General features: G+C 45.0%; 1 protein-coding gene across 2 annotated transcripts in view; it reads right to left on the bottom strand.

Moving 5' to 3' along the window:
* Positions 1-21,167, bottom strand: part of VIPAS39 (VPS33B interacting protein, apical-basolateral polarity regulator, spe-39 homolog) — a 360,975-nt gene that overhangs the window by 336,780 nt on the left and 3,028 nt on the right. For both annotated transcript variants that reach the window (XM_085626643.1, XM_085626644.1), the window contains exon 2: positions 5,442-5,534. In XM_085626643.1, coding sequence (XP_085482769.1) covers positions 5,442-5,534 — 93 coding nt within the window. The remainder of the gene's footprint in view (positions 1-5,441; positions 5,535-21,167) is intronic.

Here is a 21,167-nt window from a genome sequence, read left to right as displayed (position 1 = left end):
TTTTCTTCTTTGTGTTTGAGGAAATTACAGATATACTTATCCTGAGAGAACCATCGGGTATACTTTAGGGATGGATGCTGGACACAAAATGGAGGAAAAGTGGAAACCGTATTAAATTCAAAAATGTTCTGATACTAGCAGCAAAATAGGCAGTCCTAACAAACTAAGAACAGATTTGGGTACCTACCCTAGAGGACAGGCAACAGTACATTTGGCTTACCCTAGGGATGAAGTGAATTAGCTAATCAATATATGATGACAAAAAGAAAACTGGAAAATCATGTGGGGTCCAGCTTGGGAAGAATGTCGACGCACTTCAGGACTTTAACCTGCCCCAGGACCTTGAAAGCCCTATAACTAACCACCCAATGGTAAAGATGTCATACATCTGTGTCTATTTATTCTGAGGGATTACATGTGTGACTTTAACAGAGTGATGCTTTCTTGCCAGTAGGGAAGAGGAGGGGGGATTTCTAAAAGGTGTTGCTTTTATTTGTTTCTTTTTTAATATTCATCAATAAAATACATTGAAATGTAAGAGAGATCTAAGAGTAGGGCCAACCTTTCAGTTTGCATCACTTACTTATGTGTGGGATAGAAGAAAGAGTGCAACATTCAGTAACCTGCTACCACCAGAACACAGCACGTTTAATACAGGCTATTCCAGAAACAACAAATATACATACTTCAATATCGCCATCATGCATCCAGCCTCAACAAGATACAGCCTCTCCTGATTCTTCAATAGTCAGAACATCAATGTTTTAAACATGTGTGCTTCAATATTATCAGAATATAGAAACATCTGACCCCTCCATGCCCTTTGGAAATTTTGAGGTAAATGGGCAAAGCTGTATCCTTCCTGTGTTTATCTGTTCTGCTGATACTGAGATTCAGTTTCATTGGGATTTTGAGTTCCCAAGGTAAGGAAACTAGGGGTAATGAGATACCAGGGAAGGCTGTATACTGAAAACATTGAGGTTTTTGCCTTGATAATTGCCACTTTCAACAACAGGTCTGGGTCGTACTGAAATCTCGATATGAAGAAAAAATGTATGAAATCATGTGGCGGGCAAGTTAAGATAATCCCGAACCCGGAGGGTCCCCAAACACAACTTAGAACAGTGGTTCTCAAAGTCTTTCCCGGGGGCTACATGCGGCCCTCCTGACCTTTACGTGCGGCTCTCTGGTCAACATCAACACTGAGTTGCTGTTTACTCGACAGAGCACTAACATTAAAAATATATTAAATGCATGGAGAATAATGTATTTAAATGTTAATTGCAATTAAAGAGAGGAATTAACTAGGGAGTCCTGAACTGCTTAACTTTAGGAACACCCTCATTTATAAAGCCATCTTGCAGCAAGCGTGAAAAAATATGATAAAGTCTCTTCAAAATTCAAAAAGTGTATTTTATTAACATTCAGAACCTTTCATCTTGGTAAGTCAGATTCTATCAGTGCATTAAGAAGTATTTTCTTTTACAAAGATGATAGTTTGCAAACATGAATTTAGAACCACTCATCCTTTCCCACCACCCTGCCAAAAAAGACAGTAGTAAACTTAGATGCTAGTCAGTTGTTATGTGCACTCTTTGGGTGGCTGGGGTTGCTATCATACATGAACAACATTAAAGTTTATTAAATGAAACACAAGGAAAGATTTTGGGCAGTGTATATTTTGAAGTCATGTATTTTGAGGTCATTTTATACGTGGAAACGTACTTTCCCTCTTATACGAGAGAAAGTAAAATAAAACAATTGTCCAGCATCACACAATTTGATCACGTGATCACGTGGGAAAACCAGGATTGTTAGGTTCAGCAAGTAGATGTACATGCTTCACTTTCCCTTCAACCACCTAACCCCTCCCCCAGCCCGACGAACCCTCCCCCCACCCACCCCCTTTGCTGGTATCTGTTTGACCCTCAGTCGCACCAGAGACCAAACTTTTTGTCCCTTGAAAAAATGTTTTGGAGTGCCCGTGCCATAGAAAAAAGAAAATGATTTCCATGCATTTAGAAAGTATTAAAATAACAGCACGGTTTTAGAACTGGATTGGACTAGTTCTTCTACCTCAGCATAAAGAGAGCACGTAGCAGCCTCCTTGGGATCATGCTATCAAAACACAGTGTTGGAGAATGCTTTTTCCCCAGCACAAAAGTAAAAATAAAGGGCATGCAGTTTGAGAACTGAAACAGGTTAGTCATCTAACCGGTCTGCTGGTGAATATCAAAAAGTTCTGCATCTTCCTGATGCAAACCCTATATCCACTAGATATCCTGGAGCTGCTTGGCAACTGATAAGTTTCAAATACTTAGGTATAGAAACTTATAATGATATGAAGTGTTCATAATTGAACACATTTCATAGGCACTCGCTATGACACTGGACTTTGTAGTATTTTGGAAGAAACGAGGAAGGGCAGCATTGTTCTATCCAAGATAATGGTGCTATCTCAATTTTTATAATTGTGAATGTATCATCAAAGCTATATAAATGCACGTTTTCAGATCCTAAACTTGATTTTAATAGACTTAGTTTTGGGGGTGAAACAGATTGAGACTGGTACTTCCAAAGCATCATGCACCAGTCACAACACAAGAACCTGTGAAGGGGTGTGTTAGACCTGTCAGCCTTCGGGTGGTCTTCCCTCAAACCTTTTGCCTGCCTGCCTCCAATTTTGCTGGGGTGAGAGCTCCTATTAAAAAAAGAACTCCTTTTCAGTCCTCTGAGATCAGCGACTCATATTCTGGTCCCTTTCTGTAAGTCTGCTATATATTGGTTGATACATTGGCTCTATTAACCCCTTCTTGGCTGGAGGCTACCTTTGGGTAACACAGAGGAAACCCCAGAAATACCAGCACTCGGAGCATGACTTTCCCATCAGAAGCGCAACCATACACCTATGGGATGAGATAGGTGAACCACTAGGCCTCAGGAAACACCCATCACCATTCACACCTGTTTTTGCTAACTCAGACTTTGGCAATTAGTTAGAATGAGATGCCTTCCAACAGTGGTGTCTGGGAATGTGTGTGAAGATAGGGGACATATTCCCAAAAGGAACAGACAAAAACAAACTTTTGAATACCTTAAGTTAGACTATGGTCTTTAAGAAACAAAGATTTAGATACCAGATAAAACAATGGGTGCTACAAAAGGAAATAAATGAGGTGCATGTACGACCATTGACCGCCTCTTAAAAATGACTCCACAGGACACATACTTAATATCTAAAATCTATAACAATACTTACATGTGGGGATGTGAGGGTGGGGAGAGAAATTGCCTGCAAGATACTACATCGCTGGCATTGGACCACAAGTCACTTGCATAATATTAGGAACTCCCGCTGGAATGTAACCAGGAGGGCACAATCACTTAAATACCTTAGATTTGCCCGAAACGTAACCAGCATTTTGAGCAAATTACAGATATACTTATCCCGAGGGAACCATCGGGTATACTTTAGGGATGGATGCTTGACACAAAATGGAGGAAAAGTGGAAACCGTGTTAAACTCAAAAATGTTCTGATACTAGCAGCAAAACTGGCAGTCCTAACAAACTGAGAACAGATTTGAGTACCTACCCCAGTGGACAAGCACCGGAAAATTTGGCTTACCCTCGGGATGAAGTAAATTAGCCAATCAATATATGATGACAAAAAGAATACTGGAAAATCATCTGGGGTCCAGCTTGGGGAGCATGTCGGCGCACTTCAGGACTTTAACCTGCCCCAGCAACTAACCACCCAATGGTAAAGATGTCATACATCTGTGTCTATTTATTCTGAGGGATTACATGTGTGACTTTAACAGAGTGATGCTTTCTTGCCAGTAGGGAAGAGGAGGGGGGATTTCTAAAACGTGTTGCTTTTATTTGTTTCTTTTTTAATATGCATCAATAAAATACATTGAAATGTAAGAGAGATCTAAGAGTAGGGCCAACCTTTCAGTTTGCATCACTTATCACACTTCTGTGTGGGATAGAAGAAAGAGTGTGACACTCAGTAACCTGCTACCGCTAGAACACAGTACTTTAAATACAGGCTATTCCAGAAAAAAACAAATATACGTAATTCAATATCGCCATCACACAGCCAGCCCCCCTTGTACCTCAGTATACTAAGGTGAAAGCCTCCCCTGTTAATGTAGGGGAGAAGTCTGATAGGGGAGAATCTAACCTGTTAGCTCAATGTCCTGACTATACAGATGTTGCTGCAACCTCAATGTTTTCAGTATACAGACTTCCCTGGTATCTCAATGCACCTAGTTTCCTTACCTTGGTAACTCAAAATCCCAATGAAACTGAATCTCAGTATCAGCAGAACAGATAAACACGTGAAGGATACAGCTTTGCTCATTTACCTCAAAATTACCAAAATAACATCTGCTTTTAAACTTCAATAACAAAGGTTCTGCCCTCTACCTTAGTATACCAAGAATACATGCTCCACTTCTACCTCTCTCTTCACCTCAGGATAAGCCTCCTTGCTACAAGCGATACCCCACCCCATGAACCATCTTCCCTCAACAAGATACAGCCTCTCCTGATTTTTCAATAGTCAGAAGATACAGCCTGCCTTATGCATCAATGTTTTAAACATGTGTACTTCAATATTATCAGAATATCGCAATGTCTGGCACCTCCATGCCCTTTGGATACAGCCCCCCTCCTTTACATCAATATAATCTCCCAAGTACTCAATTTTCCAATACATTGGTCTGCATTGGCACCTCAACATCACCAAGATACCTCAATATTCCCTAGAAGCAAGATATAGCCTCCATTGATATTTTAGTTTCCCAATGATAATAAGAGTGACAATTGTTACCTGGATATCCCTGAACAGATGATCATTACTAAATCAATAGTCACAGAATACAGAAGACCTAGCTACCTCAATATTCCCACTGTAGTAAAACCCTAGAATGTCAATATGCCCAAGAAGGAGTGAAAGTTGGACCTTATTATCCATGGGATAGAGCAGCCAATGAACCTCTTTAGCACCAGAATACATCCATAGGCTATATGCACCTATACCAGGCAATGAAACTCAGTGGTATCCAGTAACCTTAGTTAGTACATAAATATTTTCATGATACAGATTCTCCGAGTATTCATTTGCCCATATAGTACAAATGCCACCCGATGATTAAAATTACTATGATGCTGCTTCTCTCTTGACCTATGTAATCATGGAATTCAGTCTCCATTGGAATCCTAATAATTGTAGGATGCATTTACCCTTAAGTAAACGTAACCAACACAAGATAGAAACGGGCACCTCAATATTCACACAATCCTCTCTATGGATTCACTTACCCACAGGATAGACTTGCCTAGTACCAGAACTTTTTCAGGATAAACCCATACAAAGTAAGTCACCATGCTCATTGCCCATGTATATTGACGACAGCAGCCCTAGGAGCAAACCTGTGAAAGCTGGTCATCATCCTCAAATGTGTAGGCCTTGCACTTGGTATTGTTCCAATATTCCTCTTCCTCCTCACTCTTGAGTCGATTCATCTAAAAAAGAAGAAAGAAATAAGACATTTACATTCCCTGACAACTAAGGACAATGATGTAAGCAAATTTGCGCAAATTACTTCAACCGAAATTATACATGGAAAGGAAGGCCCCAAGTCCTGAAGATTAAGACTCTGAGGACCGAAAGTCGATACAGAGTGGACTTCATGTCTACACTGATCAAACATGAGTCCTCATAAATGGATCAACCACTACACTTACAACCTCAATGAAGCATATATTCTGCAATGCACCTGACAAACCAATCAGCTTGTATTCTGCAATTTTGATGCAACGATTTGTTTTTTTTATTTATATTTTTATACAGCCCCAATCTTAGCCAAAAGGTTGTCAGTGCTCTTTACATTTAAGAAACAGTGAAAATAGAGCACCAGTGATACATCAAACATAAAAGAGGTAGCCTCTAAGGAACTTGAAACACAGTTCATTCTGCATAGTCAAAAGAGATGGGAAAGCAAGGAAAGAAGTGGACAAAGGACATGGCATTTAGGAGAAAAAGAGCATTCAATTTGTTGGTGATGTGGCAGCAATGGAGAGATATAGGATTATAAAATCAGGTGTCAGCCGGATAAAGGAGCTTTTAGTTTTATGGCATAGGAATAAGTTATCAAAGTATGACTTGGATCTTTTAACAATCACAAGAGAGGGCATCTGGTAAACAAACATGATATATATTGACAGATATTAAACGAATGCTGGAAAGAATGAAACCTTACAGAAGTATCCTTCCTACCCACACTCAACCACAAGAACATACCTTACAACTAACTTCTCCACAGCACCAATATAAAACCTCAACATAGGAACAGAGCTAATTTTTAACGCCTACATGTTGTTTAAAATGTAAAAACACAAGTACTCCTTTATGCCTACACCTACATTTGGAGTACATTTCTGTAGTTTTTTAGGTCTCGCAGACCTAGCGTTGCAGCGCGCATGCGCTGCTCGCTCTGTGAGGCATATTGTAGTAGGGTAGGTTTTAGAAGTGGAGTGGAAGCCTTTTCATTGGCTTGCGTCATCGTCCATGCTAAACGCTGGCTTTCGATTGAAAATGAGGCTTATTAGTCCCTCCTTGTTACCGCCCTGTCTCCTTTTGGGACGGCCCATCCGGACTGGATCTTTTACTTGCAGCGTTACACTGTCTCCTTTATTAGTGGGTAAGCACTATTTTGTGTTCATTCTGCTTTTGCAAGGGCGTTCGCGCTTCACGGGCGCCATGTACATAACTTAGGTAAGCACGGGCGCGGCTTTCATTCTGCTTTCGCAAGGGAGCTCGCGCTTTACAGGCGCCATGTACATAACGTAAGCACGGGTGCCGCGTTATAGCATAGCGCTTGCTTTTTTTTTTTATTGTCTACTGCTATTTTTATTTATTTACTTTTTTGCATTTATTTACTTTTTTTCCATTTTGGCAGCACACACGCTTTACCTTTAGCCATGTTAAGCTATAGCGCGGGTGCCGCGATTGATGAAAAAGTAAACAAATAGATTTTTTTTCTATTTGTTTAATTTTGCTACAATTGCAGTACCCGCGCTTTACTTTAACATGGTTAAAGGTAAAGCGCTGGTGCCGCGATTGTTGAAAAAGTAAAGAAATAGATGTATTTCTATTTGTTTACTTTTGCTACAATCGCGGCACCTGTGCTTTACTTTAACATGGTTAAAGGTAAAGCACAGGTGACGCGATTGTTGAAGAAGTAAAGAAATAGATTTTCTTTCACGTGTATACAGCTGGACAACGAATCTGCGTTGTCTCTTCGCAGATGGCACACTGTGGCACTCACTGGCTCCTCACAGACATGCACTGAGGGCAGTGTGCGGGCCTGCGTGGTCTCTTCTCTGGCATGCACTCTGTGCATAACAGGTAACTGCGCTGGCATGCACGGGCCTCTCAAAACTAAAGTAATATCTGTAGGAAAGCACCTGCAGCCCCTAAACCCTCTATCCTGTAATAGCCTTCCAGTGAGCCCCTCCCCCACTACAGAAGTTTTACACACCGGCAGCAAGCCCGACCAAAACCAGTGCGCACTACAACCTATCACCAGAAAGTCGTTGTGTGTGGATTAAAAGATTAATACCTTTAGGTAGGAAAAACTTAAACCTAACGCAACTGGAGCTCACATAAAGCGCTCTAATACCTTCGGGTAGAATTTGCGCAATATAAAAATGCCAATAAAAAATTTACCTAATCTGGACGTGGATTCTGAGGTGTCACCAGAGGACTGAATGTACCCGTCCCCTCACATGCACTGCGCACGCTCTGTGGCATATCTGCCTCACATCCTCTCGGGGGAGAGTAGGCCTTCGCTGCCTCCCACACAAGCCTTCTGCTGCGTGCCTCCCACTCACTTCCGCTGCCCCTTGCGGGTTTATGGCAAGTTTCACGTAGCAAGCTGCGCGTGCTCTCGCTCGCGGGAGGGGGGGTTGGCGCCTTATCTCTCATTACCCTTCCCTGCGCCCCTCCTCAATGCATTAATTGCAGGTTTGTCCCACGCTACGACAAGGCTTGAGCGGCGACAGAGTACTACTGCCTTATTATACCTTCATTGCCACATCCCTCACACGCCTCATCACACACTATGCCCTCTTCTCACCATTATATCCCCTGCCCTCTTCTTCGTCCGTCTAACACTCCACTCAGCTCCGTCAGGTTATCATATCTTAATGTGTCCAGAAACACGTGTGCATTAAGATGATCACAATCCTTTGCTTTCATCAAAGAAAATTCAGGTGCTCTGTATTTGACGGCACGGCGAGCCGAGAACCTTCACTCTGTTTCGGCCCTGCATGCGCCTCCTCTTTCTACCTTGACACCCCTTGGCCTTTCACGCACAATTCTGCTTCACACTGGCACACCCCTACTCATTGCATTCCCTGCCCAAGGTGCCCTTGAACACCTACTCTCCTCAAAATATGGTGTGCTTGTAAAGCTCATGTTCAGAAGTTCCATTGCTCGTCTTTCGCGTCACTCTTTTCTCCTTAATCGCATCTTTCATTCACCTCATACATCTTAAATCCCCTGCCCATACATTTCCCTCAGACCCATCTTCGCCATACTTTTTCCTCTTGCCGACTGAACTCCCCCACATCACCGAACCCCCTCCCGAACCCCTGGTCCACGTCTCATTCTAAACCAACCGCATGCCCCAACCTCTCTCGGATACCCCTGTAGTCATCAAAAGCGACACACTCTTCTAACTTCGCACAACCTCTCACCTCCAAACCCCTGCCATCTTCCCCCAAAACCCACCACCCTTCTCTCCTCACATGCCTGTTCCTCTAGGTGTTGCCTACTTCCTCTCACGCATCCTTGCCCTGTTTCTTCGTGCCAAAATTGCCTCGAAACCCTGCCCTTCTCTCCGTCATCATCCTCTTCTTCTGCCCTCCCCTGCCTTTGCTCTTCTTCCTCCCTGATACGTTCCCTCCCTATCTCACTCCAGCACCAGCCCTCCCCCTCTTTATTGCAGCTTGGATCCCATCCCCCTTCCCAGTAGATACGGTAAGGGGGGGCAATGAGCACTGCAGTTTATACAGCTGTCCTCCATTCATAAAAACACACCCACTGCCTGTGGTGCAGCGGGACAGCTTCCGACCCCCATTCATAAAAAAAAAAAAAAAAAGCATTTGCAATGCAATAGGTCTCGCATTTGCGAGAGTTTGAGCTTTTGGCATTGTAAGTGACAATGCCTTTTATTTTTGGGTTTTGAAAACCTGCAAGTATTGTGTAAACACGCACTTTGTACTTATAGGCGTTTCTTACGACAAACAATGCTGGCAATAACTGTGCCTCTTTGTACTTGTAGTCCATGCTTACAAGAAGCAAGGTTGGCGGTAAAAGAGACGCAGTTACTGCCAGCCTTGCTTCTTGTAAAGAATTTGGGTTTACGCACCACATTACAGGTTTTCAAAACACATAATTAAAAGACATTGTCATTTACAATGCCAATAGCTTAAACTCTCGCAAATGCGAGAGCTATTGCATTGCAAATGCTTGTTTTAATTCCCAGAAGTACTCCTCTGAAGCTGCAACAGTCGCAGATGTCTTATAGTAGTTCTGGAATTATCTGTGAAATCCATATTACTGAGGGCCTCATTACGATGGTGGTAGGACCGCCACCGTCAGGCAGTCGGTGGCGGTCCCACCGCCATCGGAACCAGCATGACCGCCCATCGCATTATGATGGCAGGGGGAGAAACTGACCACCACGCATCCGACAGGCTCAAGGAGCCCGTCGGTGCGTCGGAGGGACTGCAATCCCCAAAACAGTGGCGGTGCCTGTTCAGGCACCGCCGTAGGGATTACAATGTCCTTTTCCGCCGGCCGTTTCATGGCGGTTAACCCACCATGAAAAGGCAGGCAGAAAATGACTGGGGGCCCTCCTTCACCCCTGTCCCTACAATATAGGCCCTGAGGGGCACATATGGTGACCCCTACTTATCCCTACACCATGTGGCAGGCACCGCACGGTGCCTACCACATAGTGCAGGGATATGTGCAATGAGTTTATTTTGGACTGCGGGTGTGCTGCAGTCCACGCCGCAATACAAAATATATGTATTGCAAATGCCTTGAAGGCGGTCGCATCCCAATCCTGATGGCGGGACAGCTGACAGCTAGTCGGGCGGTCCCATTCTCGACAGGATGGTGGTCGGACACTCATCCGACCGCCATCATAAACAGGCCCTAAATCCATAAAAATGGTGGCATGCATAAATGTAGCAATAGAACATTTGTGCATATGTAAATGTGCCATCCTAGTGTATTTTTTGCTTCATCATTCGGAAAATATATATTTCCCTTTGGAGAAACCCATTCCACTGAATTCCTACCAATTTTGGAGAAGTTCCTCTACCCATTCATACTCTTCATATGAAATTTCTGCTGCCATTCAGAGGAGTATATCTCAGACCCTATCCAGGGCGGAAATCTGTCTACAAACTTTTTGTGTCAGAATCCACAAATTTGTCAGTACGTGGTTGTTCGCTTAATTAGGCAAGCACGCCCACTTCGACAACTGTAAAGGCAGTTTGGGTAATAGTTCTAATGCTAATATGTACACCAGAAACTGTAGGGTGAGGATGGCCAGACATCCAATCTGCCCTTTTGCTAGGCCCTAATCGCCCGTCAATATGGAGTCACCACCAGTCGTGTCCAGTCTCACTTGTCTCCTAATGTCAAGAACCTGACAATCTATGCTGTGTCCCAGTAGAGTTGTTTCCTCCAATCAATTCTGCAGCTCCTACTCAAAACATTAATGATTGTCAACGGTGTGTTTAAAGGTTTTTACCTCCTTGTTGAACAGAATTAGTCATTATGAAAGCTGTAGATAGGCAGACAAATATTTTTACTCCCAACAAAGTTGCCAACACGGAGGCCAAGTTGTAATGAGCAGTTTAGTGGTCTATGTTATACTATATTATAGATATTTACGAAGTACATAATCACCAATGACCCGGGGAAGTCACCGTCCAACAAATAATAAAATAATATTTAGAGGACAAATTCCAAAACAAAAGTTTTAAATACTTCCCCCAATAAACCGATGAGGAACTGAAGCTTTCCCACTTCAAAATGCTTAAATAAGAAATCTGGGACTGCCATCAGGGCTCACCGATGGAGAAAATCATGTCATACATCGCTTTAAATAAAAAATCTGAATATGTAGCTTTGTATAACTTGTATGCTCATCTACTGTTGCATGACTGACCAACCCACCTTCCACCGTCTGTATCAGAAAGATATAGACAAAGATACGTGATTAAGATATAGGATAAATTGTTGGCTGAGCTACTTTTTAATCAGAAAGAAATAGGAAGAAGGTGAAAACTCTGTGTAATTGTGCAACCTGTAAAAAAAGGATCTGGAAAATTAGATCAAGGAGTTACTCAACACAGAAAGTGCCCCCCGCCCCCCCAAAAAACCCACGAAATGACATATGAATCCCATTCATTTTCTGCAAATATTATGAAAAGTCATATAGGCTTAGCCGTTGGTTGGCATGAAGGCCGACCACTGTTTTTTTGTTGTTGTTTTTTTTTACAGAAAAAAGCAGAACGCTCAATCAGGGGGAATTACTGGCCTGTTGCTTCCATTTAGGGCTGCAGAAATCAGATATGTTTATATGGCATTGCCTGGTGGGACAGCCAATTTCTTTGAAACACACAGTTCTGAAGCACAAAAAGAGGCAGGCACAGCAGGTATAACTCAGACAGCAACAATACAAACTTCACTCGCAAACGGGTATGACAGCTATGGTTCAATTCAATGGCACACATTAATATATTAATTCTACCCTTTTCATTTCTTTTGCAATTACTCTGAATTTCAAGGCCTTAACATCACTACAAGTTTCTGAATGCATAAGCAATACAAGTATTGAATAGCCACCATGCCCAACATGAGGCGGATTATGATTTGTGTAGCATTAGCAAGTCATTGTGCAGGCAAGTTAAAAATGGTCCTTTGGGTCGTGGTTCGAAATAACTGCAGATCTGTTTCCAGATGTCTCATGTGGCTAGTCTACTCTGTTCTGTTATATATTTGTATGTTAATAGTCGCAGTTGTATTACTCAATAATAAATGCAGAAGTACAAGCAAGGCCATTGGAACATATGGTTTTGCTGCTCTTTCTGTGTAAATATGAATTTGCTCCACTTACCTGATAACCAATCATTGGCTGCATAATTTGCAGATTTGAACGAAACAAATTCTAGCTCAAACAGATTAAATAATATTACAATTGATGCATAAGCTGCAAAGTGCAACACTCTAACCTACAGTTTAAACACAGTGGAAATAATTCTTCCTTTTTTATCTTAAAACGTTTGAGTTTCTTTGTTCACGCAAATCACGGACGCTGTTCTCAAAGCAGTTGTTATTTCGAAAGGTCACTCACACTTCAGAAAAATCCCAAACATGTTACGTCTGTCTCTAACCTGTTGGCTGCCCAAATGACAGACACTTATGTCATAAAAAAAGGCTAACCAGTACACTCTAATGACGCGTGCGCAAATTACGAGCATGAGCCACAAATGACAAGGGCCCAAGGTCGGCCCATATACTGGAGAGAACATCTGGAACTGGCCTGAACAGACATCCTTAAAGTCAAGGGATTCGTGCCAGATGTCTTGAATCCCAAAGCACCCACTATAGAGACATGTTGATAACAAATATGAGCTGCACTAATATGTTACGTAGTGATGTTTCTTAATGGAAATGCCCTGTCATTTGAACATAAGGGCAACCCAAACCCGAAGACATGTTTTAAAACACAATTGGGATGAGCTGCATAGCCGAAGAACACCTTTTGTTACAAGTGTGTACATGTAGGATTTTTGCTCTTAAGTTCAACATTTGAACTTAGTTTGCATAATCAATTTTACTCTAGTAAACAGAGAGGGGCAGTATAAATTCAACTGGGTTCTAGCATTCACATGCAAGACTAAATTGTCAATTCTGGTTAATAATATATGCTTTTATGTTTTTTATTTATTTTTGCTGCTCAATAACATTTTTTCATATAATGCACATTAACATTCGGGCGTCACAACACCGAGTACTTGACAAGAAGAATAAAGTTTTACACTAGTCTCATATTATTTCCGCTCCTCAAGCAGTCTCTGAGGGGTGTTCAAGCCTCCCATAGCTACGGAAACTTCTGTCATCTCAGGGATGTGGGTCACGTCGGTTTCAAATCACAAGCTAGGCCATGATATAGTGCACAGTGTGCATAAGGTAAACAGTGAATAGTGAAAACCAAAACGTGTTAACTTCCTAGTCCAAGTTCTGGTTAATAATATTTTTAATTGGTTATGGTGAATGTGCATAATTTTCTTTCCCAATAAAAAAATATATGTTTTAACATTGGTGTCATTTTGTATCAGTGGTTGTTAAATATGGTCACAAAATAATGTGCATAATATATCTTCATTGGCCAAGTAATACAGCCAACTCTGCCACATACATTGGTCCTATGTTGCTACATAATTCCAGAGGACATCTACATGTATAATAATGTAATGAAAGAATTCAATAATATGTTAAGTATTCTTGACATACTTAAGATAGACACATTTATGGTATACAAAGGGGTAATTTTTTCTTTTCTTGAACTAAGCGATATATTGGCAATTATTGCCACGGTTCAATTATGTATTATTTTTATATCTATGCATTTAGCACTTCGGTGGTATAAGTATACAGATCTCCGGAGATTAATCTCAAGAAGAAATTAAGAAGAAACAAATCCAGCTGAGGCAAGGATCTTCTTATTTTGGTACAGGTCTCTGACTTCCTGGTCAGAGACCTGCTCTCTCCCCCAGCAGCTACACTGTTGTGCCGCTGCCCTGTGTAGGTAGGGTTCGCGTTCTCTCTCTGTCTTTTTGCATTATGCCTCTGTTTCTGCTATTTTGTGGTATTTCTCTATTTTCAGTATTTTGTCTTTTTGCCTGTTTCTTTACCTGTGCCCTTGTCCTCCATGTCTGTTTTCGCCACCATTTTTCCTGCCGCTGCTGCTCCTGCAGCCCCTCACCCCTGCCGTATCCGGCTCCCAGCTGCACTTACCTCCACCTTCCCTATTTAATGCTTGTCGCTGCTCGGGTGTCTGAGCAAGACCTCTGACCTCCTGGTCAGAGACCTGCTCTCTCCCCCAGCAGCTGTGCTGTTGTGCCGCTGCCCTGTATATGTAGGGTTCGAGTTCGCTCTCTGTCTGTCTTTTTGCATTGTGCCTCTGTTTCTGATATTTTGTGATATTTCTCTATTTTCTGTGTTTTGTCTATTTGCTTTTTTCTTTACCTGTGCCCTTGTCCTCTGTGCCCGTTTTCGCCACCCTTTCTCCTGCCGCTGCGGCCCTTCCGCCATGCCATATCTCGCCTCAAAGCTGCGCTTCCATCCCTCTTCCCTATTTAATGGCGGCCGCGCAGCGGGCGTGTCAAAGTCAAGCCCGCCTGCGCCCGTCCGTGACCCGATCGTGGCCAGGGACCCTGGTTCTCTGGCCACCCACTGCTACGACTCAGCTGCCCTCCTCGCACTCAAACGGGGAAGGAACACCAACTACCAGCTGTCTACGCTGGACACCACCCACGTCCAGTTCTCCTGCCGACACTGCCGCCAAATCTTCACCACCTTCCACACTCCCACGGCCACCGCCCCGACGCGGGACACCAGCACCACCGAAGCCTTGAGGTGCATCCTCCACAATGTACGCTCCTTGCACAAACACGCCTTAGAGATCTGGGACCTCCTCAACACCATCTCACCAGACGTCGCCATCTTCACGGAAACCTGGACCAACTCCACCTCTGCCCCCGACATTGCCACCGCCATCCCCAACGGATACAAGATCTAGAGGAAAGACCGCCCCAACCGCCCAGGAGGAGGACTCGCCATTGCACACATGAGCTCACTCCGACTTACCACCTCTAGCACAAGCGACACCCTGTCCACCACCGAACACCTCCATTTTCAGATACAGACCAGCCTCAGAACAACCCTATGCGGCACCATCCCCTACAGACCCCCTGGACCTAGAACCGCATTCACAGCTACCATCACCAACCTCATCGCACCCCACGCCATCGCCTCCATGGACTACATACTGATCGGAGACCTCAACTTCCACCTCGACAACCTGAATAACCCCAACTCTGCCACCCTCCTGGACAACCTCGCCAATTTCGAACTGAAACAACTCGTCACCACCCCCACCCACAAGGCAGGACACACCCTCAGCCCCATCTTCGCAGGAGGTAACAACATCCACTTCAGCCACACCACGCAACCATACTGGATGGACCACCACTGAGTACACTTCCACATCAACAAACACACCGTCACCTAAACCTGCACCCTGCCCACCGCTAAGGAACTGGAGCAAGGTCACCGAGGAGCACATCATCTCCACCCTCAACCGCGATGCCACCTCCACCCTGACCGACGCCAACCTCGCAGACAAAGAACTTCACTGATGGATCACCAGCTGCGCAGACGATCATGCACCCCTCCGCAAACCCGAAAGACAGAGCCCCGGAAAGGTCACTTGGTTCACCGCTGACCTCCAAGAATCCAGACACACCTGCAGACATCACGAGAAAAATTGGAGAAACAGAAAATCCTCGGAAGACCGCACCACATACAATTACGCCATAACAGAATACCACCAACTCATCAGATCCACCAAAATGACCTGCATCCAGAACAATCCTCGCTAACTCCAGCATCCTAAAGGAACTCTTCGGCATCATCCAGGAATTCACCAAACCCACCAGCGAAGCCATGGACATCACCCCCTCCCAGGACCTCTGCAACAAGCTTGGCTCCTACTTCCATCTGAAAATCAATCCCTCCTCCAGCAACACCAGCCAGCCCATAATCTCCTCCTGGACCCCAGTCACCACTGAATCAACCATGAAAGGGATCCACTCAGGAGCCCCCATGGACGCTTGCCCTTCACACATCTTCCACAGAGCCGCCGCCACCATCGCACTGGAACTACGACGCACCATCAATACCACCTTGTAAACCAGCACTTTCCCTGATGACTGGAAACGTGCAGAAGTCAAGACCCTACTCAAGAAGCCCTCGGCAGATCCTACGGACCTCAAAAACTACCGACCCATTTCCCTCCTGCCCTTCGCGGCCAAAGTCACTGAGAAGACCGTCAATGTCCAACTAACTAAATTTATCGAAGAAAACCTCATCCTCGACCCCTCCCAATCCGGATTCCGCAGCAACCACAGCACCGAGACTGTCCTACTTGCCGCTACAGACGACATCCGGACTCTCCTTGACCAAGGCCACACTGCGGCCCTGATCCTACTCGACCTCTCTGCAGCCTTCGACACCATCTCCCACCGCACACTTACTGCCAGACTCCACGACGCCGGCATACAGGGAACCCCCCTCGACTGACTCCGCTCCTTCCTCACCGGCAGGATCCAGAGAATCAGACCCCCCTCTTCCGCTCCAAACCCACAGAGATAAACTGGGGAGTACCCCAAGGATCATCACTCAGCCCTACGCTCTTCAACATCTACATGGCCCCCCCCTTGCCGCAATCGTCAGACAGCGCGGACTCAGCATCGTATCCTACGCCGATGACACCCAGTTCATCCTCTCCCTCACCAAGGACCCCGTCACCACCAGACTCAGCTTCCAGGAAGGAATGAAGGACGTTGCATCCTGGATAAGCAGCAGCTGCCTGAAGCTCATCTCAGAGAAGACAGAGGTCCTCGGACCCTCCCCCTCTGCATGGGACAACACCTGGTGGCCCTCTGCCCTTGGCAGCCCACCCAGCCCGACGGACCACGCTCGAAAACTCGGCATCGTACTCGACTCCTCCCTCTCCATGACCCGACAGATCAACTGAGTCGCCTCCACCTGTTTCAACACCCTCCGCATCCTTCGGAAGACCTTCAAATGGATCCCTCCTGAATCAAGAAAGACTGTCTGTCACCCATGCATTCATAACCAGCAGACTGGAATACGGAAACGCCCTCTACGCCGGAATCAACAAGTCTCTGCTCCGCAAACTCCAGACCATACAGAACACTGCAGCCAGACTCGTCCTCTGCATCCCTTGACACAAACACATCACCCAACACCTGCAAGATCTCCACTTGCTCTCCATCGAGAAGAGAGTAACCATGAAGATGCTCACCCATGCCTACAAATGCCTCCACAACACCGGACCCCAATATCTCAACGAAAGAATCCCCTTCCACATAACCAGGAGAAACCTCAGATCTGCCAACCTTGCCCTTGCCAAAGCCCCGCGCATCCGCAGAACAAATACGGGTGGAAGATACTTCTCCTACATTGCAGCTAAGTCCTGGAACGATCTCCTGATCAAAATCAGATACGGCCCCTCCATGCACATCTTCAGGAAGACCCTCAAGACCTGACTTGTCCCCCACCCCCCCTTCCTTTGTGCCTTGAGACACCCCCGGATGAGTAGCGCGCTTCAAAATTCCCTGATTTATTGATTGAGATTGTTTTTCACAGAAGTGGTGCTACTATGAAATGTGAAGCAAAAGAATGTATAATGGTAGTGTGATACATGAATTCAGGCCTCCAAAATTGCTTGTAGCCGCTTGCAATGGAGTACTAATTACACCAGGTGTCGAAAACGTTGACCAATGTAGATTTTCCTAATAAGTTATGTCGGAAAGTCTTAATTTTATTAAAGACACGGAGGCGAGTATTATGCTATCTTTTCTTGCATTTATTAGAATAGCAGCAAGATAAGCGAAAAACTACACTCCCCAGAAGGCTGTAGGAAAGAACTACTGGCCAATGGGGAGAACAATACCAAAAAACAAACCAATCAGGACAGGCCAACCATATATGGGCTTATCTGACCGCAAGCAGTCCTCTTTTCTTGTGCGAATCATGAAGAAGTCGAAAACAAAGGAACCAAAAATAACAATAAGTAAACAGTCAATATCCAGGTAAAGAGTTCTTGAATCATAAACACCATGGAGGAAACATCCTGAGGAAACCATGAAGGCAGACAGATGGACGAGGGCGTCGAGAACTCCGGTGAGATAGGACCAGGCTCATGAGGAAGGCGGTGGTAACGCTGGAGTACCTAAGGGGGGGAGAAAACAGAACAAATTAGAGCTGTTGTGGAGGGATAATACTCGCCTCCGTGTCTTTAATAAAATTAAGACTTTCCGACATAACTTATTAGGAAAATCTACATTTTATGGCAAGACCGGAGGCTCCTATTATGCTAGTTCAAAGCATATCAACAACCAAAGAAGAAGCAGTAGCCACAGGTTTACAATAGAAGGACTTGAAAACATTGTCGTTAGACCAATCTGCTGACTTAAGGATATCTTCCAGGCGGGAGCCTGACCAAAAGGCTTTAGAAGCCATGGCGCCTCTGGTAGAATGAGCACCAAACACAGAGGTATCAATGCCCGCAAGAGACATGATCCAACGGACCCAACGGGCCAGGGTAGCAGAAGAAACAGGCCGGTGAGGCTTGCGGAAAGAAATGAGCAATTGAGTATGAGAAGAAGTCCTAAAGTCAGCAGATTTCTGCTCATAAGCCTTTAAACAGCGACCCACACATAATTTTGGTTGAGCTGGGAAGTAAGGATAAAACACTGATTGTAAATTTGTCTTAGTGCGTCTCTGCACTTGAAACAACACTCCAGTAGGGGAAAACTGCCTAGAAGAAAGATCTAAAGCCCTGACATCAGAGACACGTTTAATTGAAACTAAACATAACAACATAGTAAGCTTTGCAGATAACATTTTTAGAGACAGAGTAGCATTGTCAGGCCAATCCATAAACAATTTAAAAACCAAATTAACGTCCCATAAAGAAGAATACTTAGCCAACGGAGGTTTGGAAAATCGGACTCCTCTTAACAAACGACAAACCAGTGGGTGAGAGCCCACTGGTTTATTGTCGATGGGCTGATGATTAAGTGAAATGGCTGATCTGTACAGGTTCACCGTGCGATAGGACTTGCCAGCGCTGGCTTCCGAGGCCAGAAAATTAACAATGAAAGTCACAGAGGCTGAAAAGGGATCGATAGACCGTTCCAGACACCAGCTTGACCAAAGAGACCAAGCGGAATTGTATGCTCTGGAAGTGCCGGGAGCCCAAGCCCGGCTGATAAAGAGAGAAGCTTCCTGAGAAAGGAATTGGTCAGTAGAGAGAGGCCGGAGAGCTTCCAGGCCGAAAGAGTCAGGGACCGGTCCAGAATGAGGGAGTGAGGGGAACCTCGAGGATCCAGAAGTAGATCTGTGGAATGAGGAAGAAGGACCGGAAAGTCCACTGCTAGTTCCAGCAGAGAAGGAAACCATATCTGGGATTGCCAAAAGGGCGCTACCAGGATTAGAGAAGTTTGTTGGCGTCGAATCTGGGAAAGAACCCTGTTGATCATAATGAAGGGAGGAAAAGCGTAATTGAGATGAAGAGACCAATCCTGAAGGAACGCATCGGTCGCTAAAGCTAGCGGATCCGGGCGCCAGCTGTAAAAGCGAGGTAACTGGGAATTGAGGCGGGACGCAAATAGGTCGATGAAGAAAGGGCCCCACTTGAGAGAGAGAGAATGAAACACGGAGGGAAGTAGCCTCCAGTTGCTGGAATCCCGGAGAAACCGAGAGTGCCAATCCGCCACGGAATTGAGATTGCCGGGGAGATACTCGGCTTGGAGGGAGAGATTGTAGAGAAGGCAATAATGCCATAGACTTTTGGCGAGCTCCGCCAGGGGTTTGGATCTTGTGCCACCGAGACGGTTGATGTAACGGACCGCAGAAACATTGTCCATCCGGAGAAGAATCGTACAACTTACCTTGTTCTTTGCGAGGCTGCGGATTGCAAAGGAGCCTGCAAGCATCTCTAAACAGTTGATGTGCAATGACGACTCCTCTAGAGACCATGTACCTCCAGTCGAGATTGGTCCACAACGGGCGCCCCAACCCGCCAGGCTGGCATCGGATTCTAATACAAGATCTGGGGCCGTGGCGAAGATGGTCCTTCCGTTCCACGCATCTAAATGGTCTATCCACCATTGAAGTTCGGAGCGAGAGTCTTGGTCTAGGAGGATAAGATCTGAATAAGCCAGCCCCTGACGCAGAGGTCGTATTTTTAAACGCTGAAGGGCTCGATAATGAAGAGGACCCGGGAAGATGGCTTGAATGGAAGCGGAGAGAAGCCCCACGATCCTTGCCAGGGAGCGAAGGGAGATTTGGGGAAGGGAAAGAACCTGAGAAATTTCTGATCGGATATTTGCGATCTTTTCGCGAGGGAGAAAGAGAGATGCCGAGGGAGAATCTACGCGAAACCCCAGGAAATCCACGCTTTGGGAGGGAATCAACATGGACTTGTCTGGATTGATAAGAAACCCGAGATCGAGCAGAAGGGATTGGGTCACCTGAAGGTCCCGCAGGAGACCTGATTTGCTCACGTTCATCAAAAGAATATCGTCCAGATAGATAATCAGACGAATTCCTAAAGCTCGAAGATAAGCCACAACGGGCTTCATGATTTTGGTGAAACACCAAGGAGCCGAAGAAAGACCGAAGGGGAGCGAACAAAACCGATAAGTTACGTCCAGCCATTGAAACTGGAGGAACTTGGAATGAGAGGGATGGATAGGCACTGTCAGATACGCATCTTGAAGGTCCAAGCGGAAAAACCAATCGCTGACTCGTAGAGTGTCTCGCAGGTGAATAATGGTCTCCATTTTGAAATGTCTGTAAACAACAAACTGATTGAAAACTTTGAGGTTGATGACCGGGCGCATCTTTTTGTTCTTTTTGCGAACCAGAAACAATGTGCTTAGGAAACCTGAGGGATCGAATGGGAGTCTTAGAATAGCTCTCTTTGTCAACAGGGAATGAATTTCTTGAGAGATCAGACGCGACACGTCGTCGGAAAAAACCAGAGGAGGAGGTAAAGTAACCTGGAAAGGTGGAGCGTAAAACTCTATGAGATAACCTTGGACGGAACTGAGGACCCAAGGGTCCGAGGTCAGGGATTGCCATTTGTTTAGAAAAAGAGCTAAACGTCCTCCCACTGGAGGGCCAGAAGACAGGCTTACCTTGTTGGGAAAAGTTGGAGTTGTTGTTGTTGCCTCTGTGGCCTCTTTGTC

This window comes from Triturus cristatus, chromosome 9 (assembly GCF_964204655.1).
Source record: "Triturus cristatus chromosome 9, aTriCri1.1, whole genome shotgun sequence".
In the NCBI taxonomy this organism is placed as follows: Eukaryota; Metazoa; Chordata; class Amphibia; order Caudata; family Salamandridae; genus Triturus; species Triturus cristatus.
The sequence above is the reverse complement of the archived record's forward strand: the minus strand, read 5'-3'. Positions and strand labels throughout refer to the sequence as shown.